Source organism: Sinocyclocheilus anshuiensis, unplaced genomic scaffold (assembly GCF_001515605.1).
Source record: "Sinocyclocheilus anshuiensis isolate Anshui unplaced genomic scaffold, SAMN03320099.WGS_v1.1 scaffold363, whole genome shotgun sequence".
In the NCBI taxonomy this organism is placed as follows: domain Eukaryota; kingdom Metazoa; phylum Chordata; class Actinopteri; order Cypriniformes; family Cyprinidae; genus Sinocyclocheilus; species Sinocyclocheilus anshuiensis.
This window is the reverse complement of record NW_015552568.1, coordinates 682,192-709,501: the sequence shown is the minus strand read 5'-3', so window position 1 is coordinate 709,501 and position 27,310 is coordinate 682,192. Positions and strand designations below refer to the sequence as shown.

Here is a 27,310-nt window from a genome sequence, read left to right as displayed (position 1 = left end):
GAATGTAACGTGTACGTTCCCTTGGAACTGGAATCATGGCGGAATTTCATGTGAAGTCCACTTCGCAGGGCACTTACGATCGAATAAGACAACGCTTGAATGCTGCTGCCTGAACAAGAGACCTCCTTACTGAAGTGAAAGTGTTAGCTGGTGTCACTATCTCGCGGTGGAGGATCTCCACCAAATTTGGGGGATCCCTTCAGCTCGAGGAGCCCTCTCGAACGTCACCCTTTGTGCGTCAGTAGCCCCCCGGGATTGCCAGATCGGTCGGCGCCCAACCGCAAATTTAACCGCCCGTAACTCCCGGACCCCGGGGGCTATCGATGGTCGGTAACCCCCCGGGATCGCCAGATCGGTTGGCACCTGACCGCGAATTTAACCACCCGTAACTCCCGGACCCCGGGGACTATCGACACGGGGGTGGTCTCATTCGAAAGGGGGCCTCGAGACATACACTCAATTCGACGTTCAAGAGGGTTCCTCGAGCTGAAGGGATCCCCCGAATTTGGTGCGGATCCGCTGCGCCGTTACGGAGATATGGCCGTTCAAAGTTTCAATGGTATTCCATACAATTAAAGGCAGGGTAAGCGATTTCTGGTAGCCAATGTTGATATCTGAAATCACCAAAACAAACACGCCCCTACCCCAAAAGGGTCTTGCCCCTATTTTGATAGCTCCGCCCCACATATACGTACGCAACCCAGGCAACGATTAGTTCTGTGAAACAAAGCAAAACCAATGTTACACCAATGTGTCTACATCAGACGTGAGCAGCGCAGCGCAACAAATCCCCGACAGAAAACTGCTGCCGGGTTCTATTTATGACGTGCTGACACAAATTTCAAATGGTTTTCAACGGTCGTTTGATCACGTCCAGTGTAGGCAGACTTTAGCTGTTGTAGACACGGTGTTACTCACCTATTGAGAAGAAACAAAGCAACCTCGGCGTCCGATCGCAGGCCTCTGCTCCTTGAGTTCTCTCCAGCGCTGGAAAGCTGATCCGATATTTACACGGGTCCTACTTCTTGCCTTATCGTTCCGCAGACGTTTTCCTCTTATTTTTTTTATCCGCCATCTCTATCTTTCTGTCGCTCGGCTCGGCTAATGTCCGTCCCATGCACTGAAAGCTCTCTCCTCCACATCACGAGTAGACACGCCCCTTATTGCTGATTGGCTACAAGTTTGTTTTGCTATTCGGCCCGAATCAGTTTTCTAAAGTGTTTTTGAAAAATTACATACCCTACCTTTAAGCTTTAAAGTGTAGCAAACAATGGAGCGCGCTCTGCTGGACAAACTACGTAATTACACAATTTATAAGCATTTTATCTGCGTTTTATGTTCTGAAAAAAAAAAATTTCATATCGGTGGCATATCTGCGGCATATTCGCCGATACTGATATATCTGCAACAGGCTCATATTGGCCGATAAAATTGGCGAAACGATATATCAGTCAGGCTCTATAATTTACTACAACTCAAATGGTTTGGGGTCACTTGGAAACATTACATTTTTTATTTTTTATTTTTTTTCCTCTGAGGTCCATTTATAAGAAAAAAAAAACTATTTTATATATTTTATTTTGTGTCACAGTTATAATTTAGTTTTTCACCATTTTTAATTTCAAAATAATGAAAAATATGTTGATTCTTCATGGTGTAACTCCTTAAATGTTCCATAATGATCATACTGAATAATAAAACTCCATCTAATCCTAAATACCAATTGATATCTGATGCCCACACCGCAGGTTGACGGGCCACCAGAAACCAACTCAAAGGAGACAATGGCCAAAAACAGCCATACTAAAAGCAGCAAGTGCATTAATCCTGGGGTAATTTGCATGGCGGAAACGTCCGCATTGATCGCGTTTACAGTGGGGTGGGGGTTGTGCTGTCTGGGCAGACAGTGCGGAAGCATCAATACTTCTGCAGAGAGCCTTGGTTTGGCATCACGCCCGTGTTTGCCCACACACCATCCAGCCCAGACACACCTAATCCTGCTGTAACGCTCCGACCCTCAGAGTGTGGGAAAACAGCTGGCCTACCACACAGAGGGCAGAAGCAGCTCACAAACCATCCTGATGCAGTACCGCCTCACTCTAATGAGACCAGTAGAACGCAGACATTTAGTTAAGGTTTTCAAACTGGAAAAAGAAAACTGAAAAAAAAAAAAAAAAAAAATCAAAGTTTTGACCTCAAAAGTCAACATGAAACCAAATTTAAGCCAATTTACTTTCTTAAAGTCCTCTCACAATTGATGAAGTATGTATCATTGATTCAGTTATTTTCCTGTTTATTACTGTGAAGCTGCTTTGAAACAATCTATACTGTATGAAGCGCTATACACATAAATGTGACTTGACTCCTAGGTTGTATTATGCAATTCATTCATTCATAATTCATTCAGTCAACTTTAATCTAAACTAAAATGTATTGTTTTCACAACCGTCAAAGGTGAAGCAGGTTGTTTCTAAACCACTAGTGGCACCAAACTGAATTGAAAAAAGCAAAAAAGCAAAGTTATTTTATAATTGAGATACTATTATAGTTTTTAATTAGTATTTTTATTTATGTATTTTTCAGTTTTCATTGGAATTTTAGTTAATGTTTTTGTAATTTTGTAGTTCTGTTATTTATATTTTTTATTTTATTTTTTAAACATGTCTATATAGTTACAATAACATAAATAATATATTTTCATAATAATAATATAATATATTTTTTTACATTTTTATTTTAGCAAATTTAGATAACAAATATGAAATATTGAATATTTACTTTCCAGTTTTTATTTTAAGTTAATATATAGGCTATACATACATACAATTTAAATATACAATATATTATATATAGGTCTTATAGTCAAATATCAATTCATAATAAATAAATAACCAATATGGTGCTATTAATAAATTCATAAATAAATAACCAATATCGTGCCATTACAATTGTGCATTTCATTAAAAATACAGACACTGTGACATAGAAAGGGATGCAAAACCACTAAACTGGTTAAATAAAAGTTTTATTTATTTGAATGACTAAAAAAAAAGACACCTACAATGTGTTTCAAGAGCTTTTCGGTGCAATAGCAATGCTGAAAAGATTTGATTTTGCTCGAAGAAGCTCGAAGAAGCTGACCTGCGTACACCTACTATTAAGCAAACAGTGTGGAGAGAGCAACTGATGAGCACTTTAACCCCAGTTACTGCACCAAAAACCTGCCACACATTCACCAATTCATGCAGGATACCTGAACAGGTGATCTGCTACTGCAAAACACTCTTCACCCTTTAATAACCTATTACTTAAACCTCAAATTAAGAATCAAACCACTGCTTTGTGCTGTGTTTCCAAAAAACAAATAAAGAGTGTGTCTCCTGGTCTATCATAATGCTACCTGCATCACCTGCAAGGGTGAAGCATCAAAGAACTCAAGAACAGAGCGCAGGCATACTGTGAAATTGCATTTACAGTAAGAATAGCAAATCTTGTTCAATAACACTTAGGACAGAAGACCTACTCAAGATCAAAAGAAGTCAAAGCACTCAGCCGTAATGGATATTGAGCAAATGTTGGTTCTGCTGTGAGAACACCCACATCTATTGAATCTCAAGTGTGTGCTCTTCTGGCAAGACGTGGTGCGCGTTCTATTGAGAGGATTCGCTCGAGGACCTTGAGCCAAAGAGAACAGAATTTGACAGCTTTTTCAGGAACAAAAGAAGATTTACAAGGCAAGAAGTAGCACAACTCTATTTTCTGTCGAATTAAGCAGACAGACTTGGCGAGCGTTTTTACATTTCAAACTTCTCACATTGCTTTAAGCAAATCACAGATACAAGCTATAATGCATCTCATTGATGCGCTGCGAATTAGATCATCAAACTGTAGACCTGCTTCCTCTTGATTATAGTATTAAAGTATTATTAGACGCGAGATGATATTCAATTCCATGTCTCAGCGGAGTCTGACGCCCATGATGATGTAAGTCTTGTATTCATGTTCGTCTGGAATTCATGAATGGATGTGAAGTAACTTTTAATACTAAATGAAGACATTGTCCATACTGTCTACTAAGGCAAAAAACGGCTCTGACCAACACCTCCAATTTACAGTGAATGCAAAATATACTTTTTAACTATATGATGCTACAAATCTGTTTACTTGGCTATTATATTACTGTGTAGAACACAAATAAACTACAATATGGATCTCTGTTTACATACTAAAGACTAGTACTTTAATCATGATCATGATTTCTGCTCCTCTCGAGTCATTAAGCATACAAGTCTGTGATATTTTCCCACTGGTTATTGATCCTGAAAACATTTAATTTTGACATTTGCGTTGTCTTTCACTGGTAACAAGCCTCCACTAGCTTTCATGCTTGAAGTTGCCATGTGTTCAGGACTTAAATCCCCCAATCAGCGCTTTTCTTCTAAATGGATAAATTTTCTGCCCAGTGTTTTACATTTTCCCAAACTGGCAACCATGCACTGATACTGTCAAAAACCACTGAAACTTTTATTTAGGGGAAAAAAACCTTTCTGTCCTTCATGTTTTAATATCCGAGACACTCCAGTTATTACCGTTGCATTTTTTGCAGTGACCAATGTAAATGAAACATTGAAGAGAAATCACACTTTACAACTGACACATATTCAAATGTAAGCACTATAAACAAAATACTGTTGTCTACCAAAAGTTTCACCAATGAGAATTTCAAACACTTACATGACTTTTCCATTACCTTTACAATCATTTATGATTACTAATCATATACTGTTTAAAAGTTTCATCAGAAAGTTTTTTTTTAAATATATTTTTATTTGGCAAGGATGCATTAAATTGATCGATAGTGAAGAATAGCCACAAAATACAGCAGGCAACATTTGAAGTGGATCAAAAAAGTTCATCAAAGTTGTCCTAAGACAAGAATGCATTTTGGTTTTAGGACAACTTTGATGAAAGGTTTTGATCCACATCAAATGTTGACTAGTGTACTTATATTTCAAATAAATGTTATTTCTGTGAACTTCCTGTTGATCAAAGAACACCGAAAAAAAAAACATATCACGGTTTCCACAAAAATATAATACTGTGATAATAATAAATGTTTCTTGAGCAGCAAACCAGCATATTATGATTACTAATCATATACTGTTTAAAAGTTTCATCAGAAAGTTTTTTTTTAAATAGATTTTTATTTGGCAAGGATGCATTAAATTGATCGATAGTGAAGAATAGCCACAAAATACAGCAGGCAACATTTGAAGTGGATCAAAAAAGTTCATCAAAGTTGTCCTAAGACAAGAATGCATTTTGGTTTTAGGACAACTTTGATGAAAGGTTTTGATCCACATCAAATGTTGACTAGTGTACTTATATTTCAAATAAATGTTATTTCTGTGAACTTCCTATTGATCAAAGAACACCAAAAAAAAAAACATATCACGGTTTCCACAAAAATATAATACTGATAATAATAAATGTTTCTTGAGCAGCAAACCAGCATATTAGAATGATTTCTGAAGGATCATGTGACAGATGATTGGAGTAATGAAAATTCAGCTGTGCCATCGGAGGAATAAATGACATTTTCAATATTTTTTCACAATATTACTGGGTTTTTCCCCCATTTTTACTGCATTTTGATCAAATAAATGCAGCCCTAATGAGCATCAGAGACATCTTAAACATTAAAAAGAAAATCTTGCTGACCCCACATTTTGAAAAATACATATACCTTTTTCAAGGCCTGGGAAAAAAAAACAAAACATTTTAACATTGTCCAAGACTGTGGAAACCCTGGACCACATCAAGGTGACCCTTTATTCCGTCATTCAGTATTGAACATATTTCTGGAGTGACGTATGGCTCAAGTCTGAATAGACCATTTACCACATTCGTCATTTAAATTTCATTCTTTTACCTTTAAATCTCCTGTGTGTGTTGCATATAAAGCCTATAATGCAAGGTGAATCAACAAAATGCTGACAACTTACTTTATTGGACCATTTGTAAGCCTGGAGCAGCTGGCTGTAGAGAGGTGTTTTGTCCTGAACGGGGTCTAAACTGAGCAGTCCACTGTTGTGTAAGGGGTGACTCTCTGATGGCCTGCCAACCAAAGTACTGAGACGCTCCAATTCACTGCAGAAACAAGAAACAAAAGTCAGGCTGGTACGGTTGATATTTTTTTTTACCACACATAATAAAACCAAAGTCACATATGATTACATCTTTTTAATTATGGTTCCCAAAGCCAAGCTAAAATCAAGATATTTTGATTTACTGAGCCATAATTAAAAATATGTCAGTCATTATTTAGAAAAACTAAATAAATAAAAATAAATTAATGTGGGAATTCATAATCTGTCAATCGCTTTTCATGCCGACAGCAGTGGGTAGTACCATGTTACCATGGTTTACTACAATAGGCTAACACTTGCATTTTGGCAGTGACTATGTTTATCTTTATAACATTTAATTAACTCACTTTAAGTCGCGATTGACTGACTGTAAGTTATCTTGAAATTCAGTTATAAAGGCTTTCTCCCGCCCTTCAAGGGTCTCCTTATTTTTCATCCCATCTTTAAGAGAATCGAACACCCTAGTGACACTCGAACGAAGAGCCTGGATGGCATTAATCGCTTGAGAAAACGCTTCTAAATTCACTCCAACATTCATAACGTCCGCCATGGCTGCTGCGTCCGCGAACACTGGCGCACGAGTGACGTCACTGACGCTGAAGGGATGATGGGATTTGTAGTTTCTAACAGGGGGCGCGATCGTTCACTTTTGTAATTGTCGTTTATTGGCGCCAATAGTCTAACACAAGCAAAATGATTGATAGAAGCATGTTTTATTCTTTAATACAATCTTAATCATAAGAAAATGACTCAAATGACGAAAGCTAAAAGTTTTGCAAATAAAGTTGCAGTTTTGGAAAGTGGCAGTAGCCTATCTAATTTCTGTTTTAAACTAATATCTCGCTTGAAAGCAAAAAAAAATCACTATTTCTGTCATTGTTTCAATTTACACGTCACGGAAAGTAGGCTATGGCTGTGCATGGCATCGTGTTTGGGCAGCTACCATGATGAACAGCGGCATTAGACGACACAGACAGCATTATTTGAAATCTAGAGACTTTTGAGTAGGCTAAAACTTTCATTTAGCCTATGTTAAATGTGCAACCATGTTACCTGCAATGCGGTTGTCGTGGTTTCAAACTATTTAGGCTATTTATTTGTGTGTTTGTTATTTATTGCTCACCTCAAAATTGCACACCTCATAAATTGAATAGCTAAAAATATATATATAATATCTAAAACAGCTCATATCAAATTTAGTTTGACCTCCTGACATGCTGATGATCAGTATTTTCTGAGAATGAAACATATTTTTGCATTTATTAAAAAATAAAATAAAAAAGCATGTTTGTTCAGCTAATTAATTTATTCGGAGTGCTTCCCATTCACCAGATTCTCCGTCAAAATGCTACAGTTTTATTGTAGTGTATGAAGCTTTATATTATGTGTTATTTATTCATTTATTTATTTATACAAGTTACCACAGTTTTACCGCAGTAGGCTAATACCTCTAACATGTTGACCGAAACTACGGTATAATCTGTAAGGGTTGGACTTGTGAGTACGCTGTGAGAGGAGACTGGAAATCCTCAGCCTCTGATCTGTCTCTTTAAGCGGGGCGGACTGCCTCATCTGCTGCTGGGACGGGTTGAGCTCTTCAAACCCGTAGATAAACTTCTGCTCCACACTAGTTAGACTAGACAAGGCAGGCAGTTTGCAGTGGCCAAAAGTATTTTCATCGAGGTCTGCAAAAGACAAATGAAAGTCAGATACTGCGATGCGCAAATAGATAGGAACAGTAGAGTGAATGGAGCAGGAGCGCGGATGGAATAAAACAGGATGGGAATGGGAGGTGTAGTAGGTTACTCTGAAGTCTGTCCTTGAGCGCACAGGACAGAGGCATCAATGAAGGCAGGGACAGGAACAGAAACTTTAAATGCACGTTTTTCAGGCAATACAGGATTCGCTTCGGAGCAGTCTGGATGTAGGGCATCTATCTAGAATGCTTACCAACAAACTACGTGGCAGCCGAAGAAAGCACGAAGGAGAAAGCGTTTGCTGTGATCTACGGAGAGGAGTTACGTGTGCGTGTGTTTCTCATCCATCTCAAGTGATATGGCAGGGAACTGACTGAGAGAGAGAGAGAGAGAGAGAGAGTTTATACAGAAGAAATTCATCTGGGAACAGTAAAAGATGCTGATCTCTGGAACCAAGGTAAGGTTACGCAAGTGTGTTACTTATTTAGTCTAAGTATTTTGGTCATTAGATATTCTTAGTCTCTTATAAACGCTCAGAACATGGGCAGCATTTCAGAAGATGCTCTTTGATGAATTCACGTAACTTTAGCTTATGAGAAACTATATATTAAAATCCCCGGATGTTTTTGGAAAAGTGCTTTTAACTAAACTTGGTTGCTCAGTTTTGTAACATTTTTTTTTTTAAATAATATATCTCTTTAGCTATTAATTTGCATTTCTAATCGCCGTTTTATTTTTAGATAAACACAATAAAATTGTGTAGCCTAATATTTGCGCGCATTTCATGTTGCGGCATAACAGAATTTATTTATTCGCATTCATTTGGAGCTTGTCCCTTTCGGATGACCTACTTACGCGTATACATAAAAAAAAAAAAAGATTTCCATTGCGAAGTCGAAAAGTAAAGTTTATAATCGACTGCGTAAGGAAGATGTGCACTTGGAGAAAGTGGGAGGTTCTCAAAGCACTGCATTAAAACTTCGCTACATTATAACAGAAATAATACACTTGGGGTGGACAATTTGGCAGACTTTTGTCGTAAAATACAGTGACGGTGTTTTAATCATAATGGTGTCTGTTTACTTTACGGTTCCTAACTGTATACATAATATAATGTTAATTGACCAACCTAGTAGGGCTTTCTTTGTTTCTATAAAATGTGCTGATAAAAACACAGCTGCACAATATAATACCACATGGTGACTTTAAAAGTAATCATAACCTAGGCTATATCTCAAGCAACTGTGACAAGTGAAAACTTGTGAAAACATGGCACATTATTACTCACACAACAAACATCCTCAGAGCAGCACATGATAAAAATTTAAAAAATGCAATAAACCGTAAATAACATAACATTTCATTTAAAACATAAGGCATTCCATACTTTTTTATAATAAAAGCCATCATTTTGACAAAATATTATACATAATGTCTTGCTAAATGTACATTTTCTTCATGAACTATAATGCAATTGCATGCATTGTCTTTTAAAATATATTTTACTGTGTGGAATACAGTATATGTTGCTTATTTCCATTTTTTCCCCCTATTTCCTAGGCAACCCATCAAAAATGAAACAGCAGTTCTCATCACACGTGAATCTTAGACTGGACTCTGACACCAGGCATCTTCTGATTGTGCAAGATCCACTGAATGCACCTCATGTCTCTGAACTGAAGTGACATTCATCCCTGGACTTGAAGTCAGTTGCCACGTATAGAAATTGAACATTGAATTTTGAAGATGTCGCAACAGATCTAAAAATTACACCTCAGTGGGAACACATTTTACATTAACTCACACACAGTTTTCCACCGAGGACCAGACTTTGCCCTTTTGGCACCATGATGGATATTAGAAATTTCACAATCTAAATAATTTCCATGCTGATACATCTAATAGCTGTGGCGCCCCTTGCCTTTCTCTCATGCCCATGGACCCATCCAGTGCCATGCTCTCACAGGCGCTCCTGCTCTTACAGTGCATTATTCTGACTCTCGGCCAGTACGATATCTGTAAGTCGCTGGTCAGCACAGACGATGGACCAACATGGGAATATTACGCTTGCCAGCCCAAACCCAGGTCCATGAAGGAGTACATGCAGATTAGAGTGGAGCCTCCCGATATCACATGTGGGAATCCACCGGAGAGGTTCTGCACTCTGGTGAGTTTGGACTGGATCGCTTTTGGCTCTGCTGCTTTGTCAGTTACGTCTGTTCCACTGGAACAGCTTGCGTTTCCATGCAAATATACTTTGCAATCATGTTTATTTATGATATTGCAAGTTTGATGGATTTTCGGTGGATCTTCAGAAGCTTAATAGCAAATTCATCACATATATGTGCCTGTAACACAGTGTGATCATTAGTATTATTATTATTGTGAATTTCAGGATGTGTATCAACATTTTTTAAAAGGACAGAAACAAACCCAAAAATTTAAATTTAATGTATCCACCCTCATAAACCTCAAACCTGTATGACTTTCTTTCTTCTGTGGAACACAAAAGAAGATATTTGGAAGAATGTTGGTAACCAAACAGTTTTGGTTCCCATTCACTTATTTTGTATGGCTAAAAAATGTATATCTCTGTGACTTTCTTTTTTCTGTTGAACACAGTTTTTAAAAATGTTGGTAACCAAACAGTTTCGGTTCCCATTCACTTCCATTATACTTTTTGACTTTATAAAGGAAGCGAATAGGAACCGAAACTATTTGGTTACCAACATTCTTCAAACTATCTTCTTTTGTTTTCCACAGAAGAAAAATTCATACAGGTTTGAACGACATTAAGATAATTATGATGACAAAATTTCACATTTGAGCGTACTGTCCCTTTAAAAAGGCAAATAATCAGATAAAAATAGTTAGACTGTTTATTTTTGGAATGAGAGGATAAAAGAAAGCAAAGAGATCTAATATTACAGTAAGATCTGACACAAGAATGCTAAAAAGTCTCCAAGTAACCCTAATATGTCTAAACACAGATTATACAGTAATCTGCAACATATGGCCATTAACAATGTGTGTTGCTCAGAGAGTCAACAAAGCCCGAGTCGATGTGTAAATTTGCCCACACAGCTGTTATTCAGTGTAGTTTCCCTCCACTCACGAGACAGCAGCCACGGCAGGATTATCTGTGTAAATCAACTCATGTTTAGCACCGAGCGTGAGGGCGCAAACAATCTGCGTCTTTCCAGGGCACATCTGGTGACCGATCGACACCACATTCGGGATACTCTGCGACATACTTGGAAAGAGCGATTAGGGCAATCACAAGCATGAAAATATTATCCATTCTATACCATCGGTGTTTGGAGGGGTGCATTTTAGACCCTCTGTCTGTCAGGTTGGTGAGGTATGAGTGTAGCCAAAGTTAATCTCCATCAGAGATGCTTTGGGAATTTAGCCAGAAACTTGATTGCACAATAATCGGATAGAGGATTTGTCCAGCTGGACTGACACTACGCATGAGGCCCGGAGACAGAGCGCTGCTTCTGACGGGGTGCTAATTCACACATTTAGACTGTGTGGATAAAAGACAGGATGCCGTGGAGGGGGGCGGACCAGACATTGCTCATTCAATGACATCATTCTCTCAGCATATAACGAGCGGCTCACACAGTGACAACGGGTTGGTAGCTGGACTGTGAAGAGAGTCTGAATTCAGTCACCAAAATCGTTTTTCAAGAGGCAAATGTACTACAAAGGCATAGTGATTCAAGAGTGATGGATTTAGTTGTCAAGAGTAAAAAGTAGGAGTTCATGGTTTTCAAATTCAGTGTGAAAGAAAGGATACAGTTCTTTGAAGCTTGCAGTTCGTTTGCTGTAACCTGTAGGAAGGCTGTAAAAATGTCACAGACATATAACCGATATGGGTCGCCCTGTTACCGGGGTCTTTTCAGCTTGAGATATACCTGTCCCTCGATCTTTCAGATTGGGTGTAACTTAAGGCCATTGCTGGGGGTTTCTATACAATTTAGGGCTGAAATCTGAACAGATTTTAAACACTACACTGTAAAAAATTATTGTGATTTTAACAGTAAAAGACTGTAAAAATGCTACAGTAAAAACCTGTTAACTGGTTAACAGTAAGTCTCCATACTATATTCAGTGAATAAATGTGATTACATTTAATGTAATTTTACAGTAAAATACAGTTAAAAATACGTTTTTTGGAAGTGAAAAAGTAATTGTATAATTTACAGTGACAAACCGTAAATTGACACTCACAGAATTCCCTGCATGACACTTCATATTTGATGGGTTTTTTGTTGTTGTTGTTGAAATAACAAATGTTTCTTAGTTTTTTCTTACCAGTTGTGTACATTAGGGTTTAATTCTACATCTAATGTTGTTAATTCAATGTTTATTGCATTAGTTCAGCATCATGTGTGTCACCATGATGATGTTTAGTGTTTGTATGAAAGAGACTGTGCACATTGCTACCTTATTTTTTATGGTGAAGTTCTGGCAACCACAGCTGCTGGTATTTTACAGTGTAGGCATCATATAAACCCACTTTGTAAATAGTTACAGAGGAAAAACTAGGTATCATTCACTAAACGAATAACGATCACACACTACCAGACTTTCAAGTCCTTGAGATGAAAACAATATAGGCATCTTTACACAGCTAAGCTAAGGCTGCTCTGTGCCAGCTCAAAATTCAGTGGAAAGATACAATGCCACATTAAAGCTAGACTTAGGGTGTATTCACACCTGTCTTGTTTGGTTCGATTGAATCGAACTCAAGTTCGTTTCCCCCCTTGGTGCGGATCTTTTGGGCAGGTGTGAATACAGCAATCGCACTCGGGTGCGGACCAAACAACCGTACCGAGACCCAGCTGAAGAGGTGGTCTCGGTCCGCTTCCAAACGAACTCTGGTACGGTTGAATGGATGAACCAATGAATAGATTACCTTAGCACACGTGTGGTTTTGTTTACAATTTCTGGTTGACTTGGAAAAAGGGCAGTGTGAAAATGAACCACACCAAAAAAAAGTGTTCTAAAGTCACCTCAAATAGTATGTGACCATCATACTAGAGCCCGACCGATATGGGTTTTTTGGGGCCGATACTGATATTAGGGAGTAAAAAAAGGCCGATACCGATATATCGACTGATATTCTTTGTGTATATTATAGTACAGTACCAGTCAAAAGTTTGGACACTTTCCCATTCGTGTGTCCAAACATTTGACTGGTACTATATATAGAATACAGTATATACATAAACAGAATATATATACATAAACACATTTTTTGCAATGATCACTCAAATGTGGTGATCAAACACTTATAATGGTGACAGAGATATGTAAGGGCATTTAACAATTTAACAATAAACTTGCGATGAGTGCGATGCACAAAGTAACGGGGTGTTAGTTGTAACATATGAATTGGCAGATTTTGTTTTTATATATTTTTGTATATAGGCAACAATGGTAAAAAATGAATAATGGAAAAAATGCATAATACTATATAACAGCATTAACTAAAATATACAATACATGTACTAAAAAACTATATATATATTTATATGTGTGTGTATATGTATGTATATGTATATATATATATATATATATGCATTACATAATAGATAAAAGAAAATATACAAGATGTCATATATAATTAAATATGTGGGCAGGCCTATTAAAAAAAAAACTAGCAATTTTGCCAACATATATCAAACATGCAGAAACAAATACTTAGACAGCAATACAACTGAAATGTTCTCAAGTCCAGACACGTATGTTTTCGTTCAGATCAAATCACAACAACGTAGGAAACAGATCCGGCATGACGCAGCTGACGAAGAACAGCATACGTTGTTTACGTCCAGCTGATACTCTCCAAAATGGCACCAGAGTGACGTGGAGGAGACGAATTGTTGAATAAAGTCATTTTTTCTTGTTTTCTTTTGCGCACAAAAAGTATTCTCGTAGTTTCGTAAAATTACGGTTGAACCCCTGATGTCACATGGATTATTTTACTGATCTCCTTGCTACGTCTCTGGACTTGGGAACATTTCAGTTGTATTGCTGTCTATGCAGGGTCAGACAGCTCTCAGATTCCATCAAAAATATCTTAATTTGTGTTCCGAAGATGAACGAAGGTCTTATGGGTTTCAAACCACATGAGGGTGAGTAATTAATGATAGAATTTTCATTTTTGGGTGAACTATCCCTTTAACAAGGCATACAAAGCATATATTTGATGTTGTGAGTCTGGCACTCTGTTAAGCCTGTGGAACTGTGTTTACAATCAGTGTTCTTTTTTTTTCTTCACATTGAATCGCTTTCAATTGTTAATTGATCCACGTAAGCCCTCTAGATTTGGCAACTTCTCTTTCTTTGGAGAAGCTTTCCGGCTCATTAAAGATTTAGAGGAAATTTCAGTCACTCAGCGACCACAGGAGATGCCGTTGCATTTTTACTCAGCGCATTGCTTTTTTTCTTTCCTTCTCTTGCATGATGTTAGCTACCACTGGAAGCTCTGGTTGTATGTAGCGCTAACTAATGAGGGAGAGAGAGAGTATAAAGGATGAGGAGGGAGGAAGGTTCTCAGCTTAGCTAAGCAGAAAGATGACCCATTGCTGCATACAGCACACATCTGAACATAGACTGAGATTCAAAGCTTCCGTTGTGTATCATCCTCCTCACACATACTATTTGAATGAAATCACTCTCTTTAGTCGTACAGCCATATGAGGAATAATCCTATTGGCCCGTTTTAGCAACACATTAACAGCCAGGACTAAATATAACAGGTAGAGTAACTGCACACTCTCGCAATGCACCATGGGAAAACCGAAACATTTGGTCCAGATTTTTTCTCTAACCGCGTTTGGAAAACATCACTCCTACAGTTAGACAATGAATGGTCTGTTTGTCACAGAAAAATCCTTGTAGCTGCTTATTTTTTGCCATTTCTCATGAATTTTCCATGAATCCAAAGCTCGTGCTCCCCCATCTTGTACTCCCAAAGGGGGTCGAGTTTGTCCCCATGTGTCCACATGCAATAATCCCCCATCTGCCTGTTTTCATGCTGCCTCAGGTCTTGGGGATTCTTCAAATCTTCATGTAGTAATTTGCATTCCTTATATTGCATGCAAAAACAGCATGCTCATTCTTGTATTGTTTCCACAATAAAGCCCTGCCCTTTTTGATTGCATCAAAAAAAAAAAAAAATCATTACTCCAGATTAAATATATCTCTCTTATATAGAGCAGTAATCACAATGAAAATACACTTTTTGGCATGGACTAAAGTATGGTTCGTTTGTCTGCGGAATTTTGAGGACTCTGATTTGTTGTAGGGTACATTTAGGTACAAGCACAACAGGTTTATTTTAAATTTATCAAGGCATACAAAGCATATTTGATATAGTGAGTCTGGCACTCTGTTAAGCCTGTTGAACTGTGTTTACAATCAGCGTTCTTTTTTTCTTCACATTGAAAGCGAGTTAATTGATCCACGTAAGCCCTCTAGATTTGGCAACTTCTCTTTCTTTGGAGAAGCTTTCCGGCTCATTAAAGATTTAGAGGAAATTTCAGTCACTCAGCGACCACAGGAGATGCCGTTGCATTTTTACTCAGCGCATTGCTTTTTTTCTTTCCTTCTCTTGCATGATGTTAGCTACCACTGGAAGCTCTGGTTGTATGTAGCGCTAACTAATGAGGGAGAGAGAGAGTATAAAGGATGAGGAGGGAGGAAGGTTCTCAGCTTAGCTAAGCAGAAAGATGACCCATTGCTGCATACAGCACACATCTGAACATAGACTGAGATTCAAAGCTTCCGTTGTGTATCATCCTCCTCACACATACTATTTGAATGAAATCACTCTCTTTAGTCGTACAGCCATATGAGGAATAATCCTATTGGCCCGTTTTAGCAACACATTAACAGCCAGGACTAAATATAACAGGTAGAGTAACTGCACACTCTCGCAATGCACCATGGGAAAACCGAAACATTTGGTCCAGATTTTTTCTCTAACCGCGTTTGGAAAACATCACTCCTACAGTTAGACAATGAATGGTCTGTTTGTCACAGAAAAATCCTTGTAGCTGCTTATTTTTTGCCATTTCTCATGAATTTTCCATGAATCCAAAGCTCGTGCTCCCCCATCTTGTACTCCCAAAGGGGGTCGAGTTTGTCCCCATGTGTCCACATGCAATAATCCCCCATCTGCCTGTTTTCATGCTGCCTCAGGTCTTGGGGATTCTTCAAATCTTCATGTAGTAATTTGCATTCCTTATATTGCATGCAAAAACAGCATGCTCATTCTTGTATTGTTTACACAATAAAGCCCTGTCCTTTTTGATTGCATCAAAAAAAAAAAAAAATCATTACTCCAGATTAAATATATCTCTCTTATATAGAGCAGTAATCACAATGAAAATACACTTTTTGGCATGGACTAAAGTATGGTTCGTTTGGTTGGTGTGAATGCAGTTTTTTCTGAAAGCGGCTTTGAATGTGGTTCACGTAAACGGCAGTACTGTGTGTTATAAAAGCATTCTGAATTGCATAAGCAAACCGTTATTGATCAGGTATAATTCGCATCTTTGCACATGCTCAGTCACACTTATCGACTGTAATGCATTTCTCAAAGCTGCCTGTCTCTGAATAAATTGCTTTGTGCAAGCAGCTTGCTTTCACTTGCAATGTGTTCCGCAGAAGACAGATGACAGAAGTGCCGTTCTGTGCGTGTAGTTTTGATGGTAAATCCATAGGGACAAATTCTTCAAACACAGTCAAACTGGCATATGCCATTTTTTATGTTGTGGATAATAATAAATAGATATTTTAATGAGTACTAAACAGAAAAAGTCCTTTAGCTTTAATTTCACAAATCTGGTCATTTTGTTTACATCTTGCAATTCTTTTTTTTTTCTTTCAGAATTGCGAGTTTATATCTCACAACTAACTGCAAGTTATAAAATTGCAATTGTGAGTTTACATCTCACATTTCTGACTTTTTTTCAAAATTGCAAGTTTATTTCTCACAATTTTGAGTGAGATAAAATAGTAACTGTGAGAATAGCAATCCTCAGAATTGCGATTAATATACTCACAATTTGGACTTTTTTTCAGAATTGATCCTTCGCAGAGAATTTGATTGACAGGATATCTGACCAATCATAACGCAGAATCTGCCATTTTTGTCCGACAAACAAACCAGACAGGAGAGTAGATTAACATCGGTGGACTTGCAAAATGTTGTGTATTGATGTCTTTCAGCGGTTGAAACAAAATACCTTCTGATGTTCATTCATGTTTATTTCATTCTATTAGCTATTAACTGGTAAAGAGGAAGAGATGATCGCTTCACGTGCCTCTTGAACTCCAGTGATCTGTCACAACACATTAAAGAGCCACAAAACGGTATTTATTGTCTGAATTTCTTAAAAAATGACAAAAATTGAAAGCTGAGACTTTGTTTTATAGCAAAATAAACCTGCTCTGTCTTGTCTGTCGGAGCGTTGTCAGTTTTCTCTTTGCTCCGTGATGTATCTTTCACGAACATGATGTGTGGCGTGAGAGTGGCATGGCTTGTCGGACATAGCAACAGTAACGAAGGGGGGCGAGTCTTTGCGAAGGGTCAATTGCGAGTTTATATTTCTTAATTTCAATTACAAGTTTACATCTTGAAATTATGATTTTTTTCCCCCTCAGAATTGTGAGTTATAAACTCACAGTTGTGAGTTAACATCTCATTCAGACTTTTTTTCTCAGTTTACAAACTGGCAAAATGAGAATAGTGAGGAAAAAAGTCAGAATTCTGATAAGATAACTCGAAATGGCGAGAAAAAAGTTGCAATTACCTTTTTTATTTTTTATTCTGTGGCAGAAATAAACTTCCATAATGTTAAATAATGAATGTCTCTCAGCTCATTCTGCCTGTTGTCCCCCTCTCCTCCCCCTCTATTTCACTCTTTTTATACGCATACGCAGATGTTTAGGGGTCTTTGTGCTGTTCAGGATAAGCATGGAGTTGGGGTACTGGAAAGGGGGTTTACTGAGTTCGGCCTGGAACGGCCCGTCAGGACCCAGATATGTGACAGAGACACATCTCGATGTTCATGACTCTTCCCGTGGGCCCATGCATGCCTGAGTGAAAGGGGGACTGAGAATATTCTGGCAGCACTGAAATAATTTCTAACACATAGAAATCAAACTCTCATTGAGTGACCAAACCAAGCATAAAAACAGTCTGAAAACACATCTGAAATACATTTGAAAAGCCCTCCAAATCCATTAAACTTCAGAAACATTACTAAGTTGACTAAATAGGCTAAAAATGGTTTGAAAATATATTTGCATATTAAAGCCCTGTTCTGGCACTCTCTGGGACAGTTGAAACTCTTGTGCTAGTCACTTTCTGGCTGGTATAATTAGGCGACTGTATCCCTCTGAAGCTGTTCAGCGCCAGTTGTTATATGACTGGATGTCCAGAGGGAGCTGCCTTCATTGTAATTAACTCACGAAAAAAGAGGGCCACCTCTCCAGGTACAAGACTAGCGGTCGGTCCGGTGTCCAAGAGTGTAGTACCTGCTCTTCACAGCTTGTTAACCGTGGTCAGAACATTTCATAATACCAGAGTGACTGCTCTTATGAAACATTGTAACATTTTCTATTCGAGCCCCATTTTTGTTAACAAAATCTCCTGATTCATCTTGTTTATTTTAAGAACACACATCCATCTTTCTTTCTCGGTCAGCCCCTATAAACAGATCCTCAGTGCAATGTGGATTCTCCTAGGCAAGGTTGAACCATACAGTATATTCAACATGCAATACAAAGAGACTTATATACAGACAGGGCAGAAATTCACATTGAAAGGTGAGTGATGCTAATGACGAAGGTCACACTCAGCGGAAGTCAAAGGCTAATGTTATCAGATTCTGTGACAGTTGTAGCGTCTGCATTAGCAACATTCAGGCTAAATAGTTTGCTGTGGTTCCTAAACTGACATGGGGTCGGTGAAGTCAGATTATCCACTGGGAAAGATCCAAGTAGTGACACAGGAATCACAGGGTCCTGGAAAAACTGGTTCTTGAGCTTCATAGTCTGTCCTCAAAAAAACACAGCATATTACAGTCTTTGTTTATTGTTTTTTTAGAACATATTTTAACTTCAAAAGTATTTGAGCCAAATATTTAAACATTTTAATTAAATATTGAATAAGTAAATGGAATATTATTGAATTGATTAATTAAAAACTAAATGTTATTAAAGTTCATAGCAACCAATTTACAAATATATAAACATTTACATATATGATATTTACGAATAATATTTTAATATCAAAAGTAATTTGGACATCACAAACAGCTTTGATATCAGAAGTAATTTCAAAATTTAAATGTAATATTTATAATAAATGTATTATATATTATTATTTTATAACATAAATTATAATAAACATATCTAATATTTATCAAACACTTTGATATCAGATGTTATTTAAATTATTTAATTTAATAACTAATATTTAAATTTTAGTTCATTGCATAGCAATCCAATTACATATATATATATATATATATATATATATTTATTAAAACAAATATTTAAATGTCAAACGTAATTCAGTCATTGTAAACAGCTTTGATAATAGAAGTTATTAAAATAAATAAATATGATCTAACTGAATTTTTAATAATTACATTTGTAAAATGCACAACAATCTGTTTACTAAATTATTTCACAAACAATTTTGATATCAGAAGTTATTAAAATAAATAGTTATTTAACGGAATAATTTATAATTAAATATTAGTCAAATTAACAGCCATCCATTTACACATATATTTATTAATACAACTATTTTAATATAAAAATATTCAGATGTCAATTAAAAAAAAATAGTGATGTAATAATGTTGAAATATGTCATAGCAAACAATTTTTCATATATGATATTTATGAATAAACATACAAAACAAAAATATAAATTGGGTATTATTCGTGAACTGAGCATACATTGAATCGCCCCACAAAAGTTACTTTGATTAATCTAGATTAACTACTTTTTAACTTAGACTCTTGAATCCAGGTGTATTCTTGTCCTCTAAATCCATTCAAATGTATTCACAATGTGTTCTTTTTCTTAATAAATTGTGTAATTGTTCTGATCTGATCACAGGAATGATTAGTCATTGTCTCAAGTTCTGCTGTGAATTCTCCAGTGACATTAGCCAAAACAACCACACATGTCTACCGGAGGAGGCCAAAGCATCGTATTGTCTGTTTACTGACACGGGTTCCTGCTGCTAAGCAGTGGGCGATCGTTTCTCTTAGAGCCACACTGTTCTTTAGACATGACGCCATTCCTGAGAGGATAGCTGAGGTTTAGTCTAAGAACCACCTGCCACAGCAGTTGGACTGGATTTGTACGAAACGGAGAAAGACGGCAGGATTGAGTTGGAGGACTGAGTTTGGCTAAGGTGCTCCCTGGTTACGGATCAAAATGCTAAGGTACTCCAGATGGTTGGGACAGGTAGCTCAAATTATTTCTAAATGGAAGCTAATGGCCCATGAAGACACTTGGCCTGAGAAACGTTCAAGTGTGCCGGCTATAAAACAATAACTATCCCTGGACATCGATCTGTCAGTTTTAGAGGCTGCAGTGCGTGCTGAGACTGTTAACTCCTCAAATGTTTGTTGTGTGAGGGCTGTTGCTTTCTTAAAAGGGAGTTAAGGATTCAAGGGTGACCAGATGGTAATCTATAGGCTAATCCGTACACCTGGTGTGTCAGTAGGGCAAAGGTTCAAAGTCTGAAATTACAGTAGCGACGGGAACTTTGGAAAGGGGTCATCTATCTAGACAGATAGATATAAAACATGAAAAAAAAACTTCTTCAAAATAAATGAGATATACATTTTAATTCTTATTTTATATATTTAAAAAATAAATATATAATTTTTTTTGCATATTTGTTTTCTAATTTATATATGCTACTATTCGGTCAATAAGATTTTTTTGTTTTTGAAAGAAGTCTCTTATGCTCACCCAGACTGCATTTATTTGATCAAACATTTCAGTATGAATAGCTATAAAAACCTCTTTTTAAAAATTGATGACATATACACTTTAATATGTTTGTTTTTTTATATATTGCAATAAAATGTAACATATTAAAATGTTTATTTTTTTATATATTTTCTATAATTAAATATGCTGCCGTTTAGTCAATAACATTTTTATTATGTTTTTGAAATAGGTCTGTTATGCTCACAAAGGCTGCATTTATTTGATCAAAATATTATTACAATTTAAAATAACTATTTTCTGTTATCTTTTAAAATATAATGGTGGCAAAGCTGATGTCACATGATCCTTTATGAATCATTATAATATGCTGATTTGCTGAAGAAACTTTTTTTGAAGGATTACTGAATAGAAATTTTAAAAGAAGCATTTATTTGAAATAGAAATGATTTGTAACACTATAAACATCTTTACTGTCACTTTTGATTAATTTAATGCATCCTTGTCAAATAAAAATATTAATTTCTTTGATAACAAAAGTCTTACTGATCTCAAACTTTTCTACAATAGTGTTTTGCTATAAAATCATACAATAAACTCTATATGTTTAAATATTACATAAACAGTGGCATGTGAAAGTTTGGGAAACCCTGGCAGAATCTGTGAAAATGTGAATCATTTTAACAAAATTAGAGAGATCATAAAAAATGCATGTTATTTTTTTATTTAGTACTGTCCTGAGTAAGATATTTTACATAAAAGATGTTTATATATAGTCCACAAGACAAAAAATAGCTGAAATTATTAAAATAACCTCCTTCAAAAGTTTGGGAACCCTTGGTTCTTAATACTGTGTATGGTTACCTGGATGATCCACGACTGTTTTTTTTTTTGTTTTCTGATGGTTGTTCAGGTCCTGTAGATTCCTCAGTTTTCCAGCATCTTTTGCATATTTGAACCCTTTCCAGCAGTGACTGTATGATGTGATTGAGATTCATCTTTTCACACTGAGGACAATTGAGGGACTCAAACACAAATATTAAAAAAAAGGTTCAAACATTCACTGATGCTCCAGAAGGAAACACGATGCATTAAGAGCCTGGGGGTAAAAACTTTTTGAATTTGAAGATCAAGTTAAATTGTACTTAATTTGTCTTCCAGGAAACATGCAAGTATCTTCTGTTGCTTCTGAAGGGCAGTACTAAATGGGAAAAAATGATATTTCAACAAAATAAGAAAAATGTGGACATCTTCATCCTGTTCAAAAGTTTTCGAGGCTCTTAATGCATCGTGTTTCCTTCAGGCGCATCAGTGAATGTTTGAACCTTTTTTAATAGTTGTGTTTGAGTCCCTCAATTGTCTTCAATGTGAAAAGATGGATCTCAAAATCATACAGTCGCTGCTGGAAAGGGTTCAAATATGCGAAAGATGCTGGAAAACTGAAGAATCTACAGGACCTGGAGGATTTTTCTGAAGAACAGTGGTCAGTTTAACTGTTCAGAACAAACAAGTGACTCATGAACAACCATCACAAAACAAAAAACAGTGGTGGATCATTCAAGTAACCACACACAGTATTAAGAACCAAGGGTTCCCAAACTTTTGAAGGGGGTTATTTAAAAAAATTATTTTTGTCTTGTGGACTATATGTAAACATCTTTTATGTAAAATATCTTACTCAGGACAGTACTAGATCAAAAATAACGCCTTTTGTATGATCCCTCTTATTTTGTTAAAATGATTCACATTTTCACAGATTCTGCAAGGGGTTCCCAAACTTTCGCATGCCACTGTATGTTTCTTTTTTATTATTATTTCATTATCCTTCCTTCATTTTGTACCACTCTTTATGCATCAGTGAATGTTTGAACCTTTTTTAATAGTTGTGTTTGAGTCCCTCAATTGTCTTCAATGTGAAAAGATGGATCTCAAAATCATACAGTCGCTGCTGGAAAGGGTTCAAATATGCGAAAGATGCTGGAAAACTGAAGAATCTACAGGACCTGGAGGATTTTTCTGAAGAACAGTGGTCAGTTTAACTGTTCAGAACAAACAAGTGACTCATGAACAACCATCACAAAACAAAAAACAGTGGTGGATCATTCAAGTAACCACACACAGTATTAAGAACCAAGGGTTCCCAAACTTTTGAATGGGGTTATTTTAATAATTTCAGCTATTTTTTTGTCTTGTGGACTAAATGTATACATCTTTTATGTAAAGTATCTTACTCAGGACAGTACTAAATAAAAAATAACAGGCATTCTGCATGATCTCTCTTATTTTGTTAAAATGATTCACATTTTCACAGATTCTGCAAGGGGTTCCCAAACTTTCGCATGCCACTGTATGTTTCTTTTTTATTATTATTTCATTATCCTTCCTTCATTTTGTACCACTCTTTATTTGATCTTTTATCTTTCTTCCTTTTGTCTGTAGGAAAACCCATACCTGTGTAGTGACGAATGCGATGCCTCCACCAAAGAACTCGCCCATCCTCCAGTGCTGATGCAAGATAGCGAGCGAACCGGACTCATCACGTACTGGCAGACTGTAACATGGGGTCGTTATCCTGAGCCTCTTCTGGCCAACATATCCTTATCCTGGAACAAAAGCCTGGAGTTAGCAGATGACATCCAGATAACCTTTGAGTACGGGCGGCCCACAAAAATGGTGCTGGACAAGTCCCTGAATTATGGACGAACCTGGCAGCCTTACCAGTACTACGCCGATGACTGCATGGATGCCTTCGGGATGTTGCCAAAGAGGGTGCAGGATCTGTCGGCCACGAACGTGACTAGAGTCATATGTACCGAGCAATACTCTCGCTGGGTCGGTTCCAAGAATGAGAAGAATGTGCGGTTCGAGGTCCGGGAACGCTTCGCCATATTTGCTGGGACAAAATTACAAAACATGGACAACTTGTACACACGCATGGAGAGTATGAAAGGCCTCCGAGACTTTTTCACCTTAACAAACCTGCGGCTTCGGCTGCTGAGACCGGCACTCGGAGGAACTTACGTACAAAGAGACAACCTGCTCAAGTACTTCTACGCCATCTCCAATGTCGACATACCAGCAAGGTAATGATGCACAACACCGTGTTTGTGTTACTCATGGATAGCTTTTTCATGTTTTATTGTTTAATCGCTCATATTTCAGGCTTTTCTGTCATTTTATTGAGAGAAAATGTAGAAAAATTATATGAGAGAAAAGATGGAGAAAGGTATCAGAACACAGGAGAAAATCATATTTTAGGTGTTCAAGTTTGTGTAATCATAGTTCAAAGAAATAAATTGGACATCACACTAATATTCATGAGCAAAGCTGATCAGTTTTATTGTTTCTCACACTTTTTGGACATCATTTTGTACAGCGCACATGCGCCAACCTGTAGACCAGGCCTACAGTGTTCTGCTCTTCTAAACTGAAATCACTGGATGTGCAGAATGAACCCAACCTTCCAGGGTGGTCGTTTCACATAACCTTATGAAATATGAATGCATCAAACTTTTGATCTTGGTAGGACTGATAAATTTGGGTCTTATGAAGATACTCTGGAGTTGTAAGGCCTTGAAGATCTTCCACGCTGACTTGGCAATGCTTTAGGTTTAATCAGATATCATTTTTTAACTGTTTTGATAAATATTGCATGCATGCACTGCATATCTTAATGCACATCAAAAAGGCAGTGACTTTCGCCGATTTTAGTGCTGCTGGTCCTGGAATTTGTAAGTCAACTAATGCACGAATTAGTAAAAAAGTTTAACCTGTTAAAGTTATAGCAATTAATACCAGATAGAGGATAAAGTTTATCACCTTGGCTCATGAATGTTAATAGGTAACAATGTTCAACAAGTAGCTACAAAATTTAAGATTACTTGCATGTTTGTTCAGTCAGTTGATCACCAACACTCTTAAAAATAAAGGTGCTTCACGATGCCATAGAAGAACCTTTTTGTCTAAACGGTTTCAAAAAGAACCTTTAACATCTGAAGAACCTTTCTGTTTCACAAAAGGTTCTTTGTGGCAAAAGAAGGTTCTTCAGATTATAAAAAGGTAAGAAAGAGATGGTTCTTTGTGGAACCAAAAGTGGTTCTTCTATGGCATCGCTGTGAAGAACTTTTTAAGCACCTTTATTTTTAAGAGTGAATGCTAGATGCTTCTGTCAAGTTATGTGTCTGCTGTACTCTTTTTCCTCACTGTGGACAAACATAACAGATCTAAAAACATTACAATTATTGTCCAAATAGTGGCAGGGCTATATAATGTTTTCTGTGCACCATATAAATCTACATAAGTGCATATTTTAATATCAGAAAACTTCAAAGTTCAGCCTAAAAAAGTGAGCCCTGCTGATCTGTCTTCATAAATGTCCATAGAGAAGCATCTTGGCATTTTTCAAACTAGTTGTTCTATATGTTAAAGTGATCAGTTGGCACGCACAGCTATGATAAAAATGTCCAGCAGTGAAAGGGGATCAATGCACGGCCCAAACCTCCGGTAATGCAAACCCTCAATCAATACTTATTCTGGAATGTCAGAGAGGAAATTGTTTTAACGGCGACAGGGAATGGGATGGGTTAAGTAGACAAATGGACAAGCAGAAAGCGGCCTATCAGAGTGCTGACTGACGTTCCAGTGTTTCACAATGAGAGGAGCGCTGGAGTGGAAATGTTAAGCTAATACCCAGCGGAAAATCGTCCTGGGATATTTTATTCATTCCACAATATTGGGATGCGTTCCAGCAGCATTTGAATAATAAAAATGGCATGGCCTCCCTGATGGCCTGCCCTGCGAATACTCGTCTAAATAGAGTCTGCGGAGTTGGTGGGTGTTGGGCACGATAATCAGATCAGACTCCATGACCGATGATGCTTCCTGCATCACGGCCCATTTCCTCCATCATCAAGCATGCGCTAATAATCAGTGCTAATAGCCTATAATAAGATGGGCCAAGAATCCTTAATTGAGGAAGATGAAGTGTTACTTGTTTTAAAGCAATTAAAGTATGCTGTTAATTTCCCTATTTACCTCTTTATTTTGTGGCTTGTTTGCCAGGAGATGTTATGTGCGCTCTGATAATGATGTTTTCTTTTTCATCCGAAGTGCCAGCGATACTACTAACTCATATTCCTGCAGAACGCATCTAAAAATAGCCTGACTGAACAATGAAAACATATTCCTCGGTTGTTTTTTTTCCTGCTGCTTTGATGACATTCGTGAAAAATCTTCTTGATCAGCCCCTTTGCCGCTAAAAAGTAATATTTAGGAGGCATCGTGCTGTACGGCATGCCACGTGTCGGTGAACATAATGAGACACAATCATTCTCCCTGTGAAGATTAGTTTTTTTTTTGTGCAACGCTAATATGTGTAAAGATGAGGCTTGCGTTTTATCCTCACCTTCTCCTCCCTGCTCCGGTTTGCTGCAATCTGACGTGAGATACAAGACAGTAGAAAGAGTTCACAAATAGGCGTCCCAGTAGATGGACCGGATTTGGAAACGGTAGGAGAGCGGGAGGGTGGGCTCGTGTTCCATCAGACAAATATCCCAAAGACATTGCTTGAACCTTAATTAAACCTGGTAAGGGAGGAAATAAATAAATAAACACGATTCCCAGGGTTCATGTTAATTTATGCAAAGACTTGAGTTGATCGGATGCATCTCCTGTTCCCTTTTCCCCTTCCCTTTCCTACTGAATCCTCACATGAAACCCTTCCAATGTACCGAGATACTGCATATCAAAGAAGCAAGGGATGGCTGCTGAATTTAGCAAAAGGGATTTTGGAGAAATAACGCTGTTTTATTAATATACACAGAACCTGATAGGCCATTACTAAAGATCAAGGTCGAACGGAAATAAAACGGGTCAGTGTAAGCCTATCAGAACTCGCATCTCAGAGATGTCCTTGGGCCTACGTTGGCAAAGAGACAGAGGCTACGGAGGGAAGGTGAGATGCAGGAAGCTCCAGAGGTGCCACGAGGACAACATCAGGATCATTCCGTCTTTATCACACGTGTGTGGGCAGAAACTCTATCATGAAAGGACCTCCATGAAGAGGTGTTTTGTAGAGAATCGAGAATCACTCAGAGATTGATTCACACCCACACTTGGATTGTGCCGTTGTGCTCTTGTATTAAATGTATAGTGCTTGTGATTTCAATCATTTAATCACCAGGCCTGAAAACACCAAGACATAGTGATAAACAGTATATGCATAGAAAAAAGTTGAAAAGTACATACCAGTCAAAAGTTTGAAGACACCTACTCATTCTGTATTATTACCAGTGCCGGGGAAGCTACTCTGACACTTCAGCTTCCCAACCTACTAACAAAAAATAGCATTTATGGTAGCAATACATACACATACACACTGTGTACACATATACATGTATGGCAAATATAAAATAATACACATTATATAGTCAATGATGTATACAGCAAGCAGTGACTCAAAAA

At 37.2% G+C, this 27,310-nt stretch overlaps 2 protein-coding genes across 6 annotated transcripts in view; one reads left to right on the top strand and one right to left on the bottom strand.

Annotated features, from left to right (window-relative positions):
• Window positions 1–6,731, bottom strand: part of LOC107665006 (mediator of RNA polymerase II transcription subunit 27-like) — a 72,700-nt gene extending 65,969 nt beyond the window's left edge. Inside the window, exons 1-2 of the mRNA XM_016455728.1 lie at window positions 6,497–6,731; window positions 6,006–6,150 (exon numbers count right to left, since the gene is read on the bottom strand). Coding sequence (XP_016311214.1) covers window positions 6,006–6,150; window positions 6,497–6,699 — 348 coding nt within the window. The 5' untranslated portion in view covers window positions 6,700–6,731. The remainder of the gene's footprint in view (window positions 1–6,005; window positions 6,151–6,496) is intronic.
• Window positions 6,732–7,708: 977 nt separating this feature from the next.
• LOC107664998 (netrin-G2-like) overlaps window positions 7,709–27,310 on the top strand; it is a 73,494-nt gene continuing 53,892 nt past the window's right edge. For all 5 annotated transcript variants that reach the window (XR_001631509.1, XM_016455710.1, XM_016455709.1 and 2 more), the window contains exons 1-3: window positions 7,709–8,303; window positions 9,407–10,013; window positions 23,288–23,931. Coding sequence is in view for 4 of the 5 variants with exons in the window: in XM_016455710.1 (XP_016311196.1) it covers window positions 9,777–10,013; window positions 23,288–23,931 (881 nt within the window). In the remaining variant the exon portion in view is untranslated. The remainder of the gene's footprint in view (window positions 8,304–9,406; window positions 10,014–23,287; window positions 23,932–27,310) is intronic.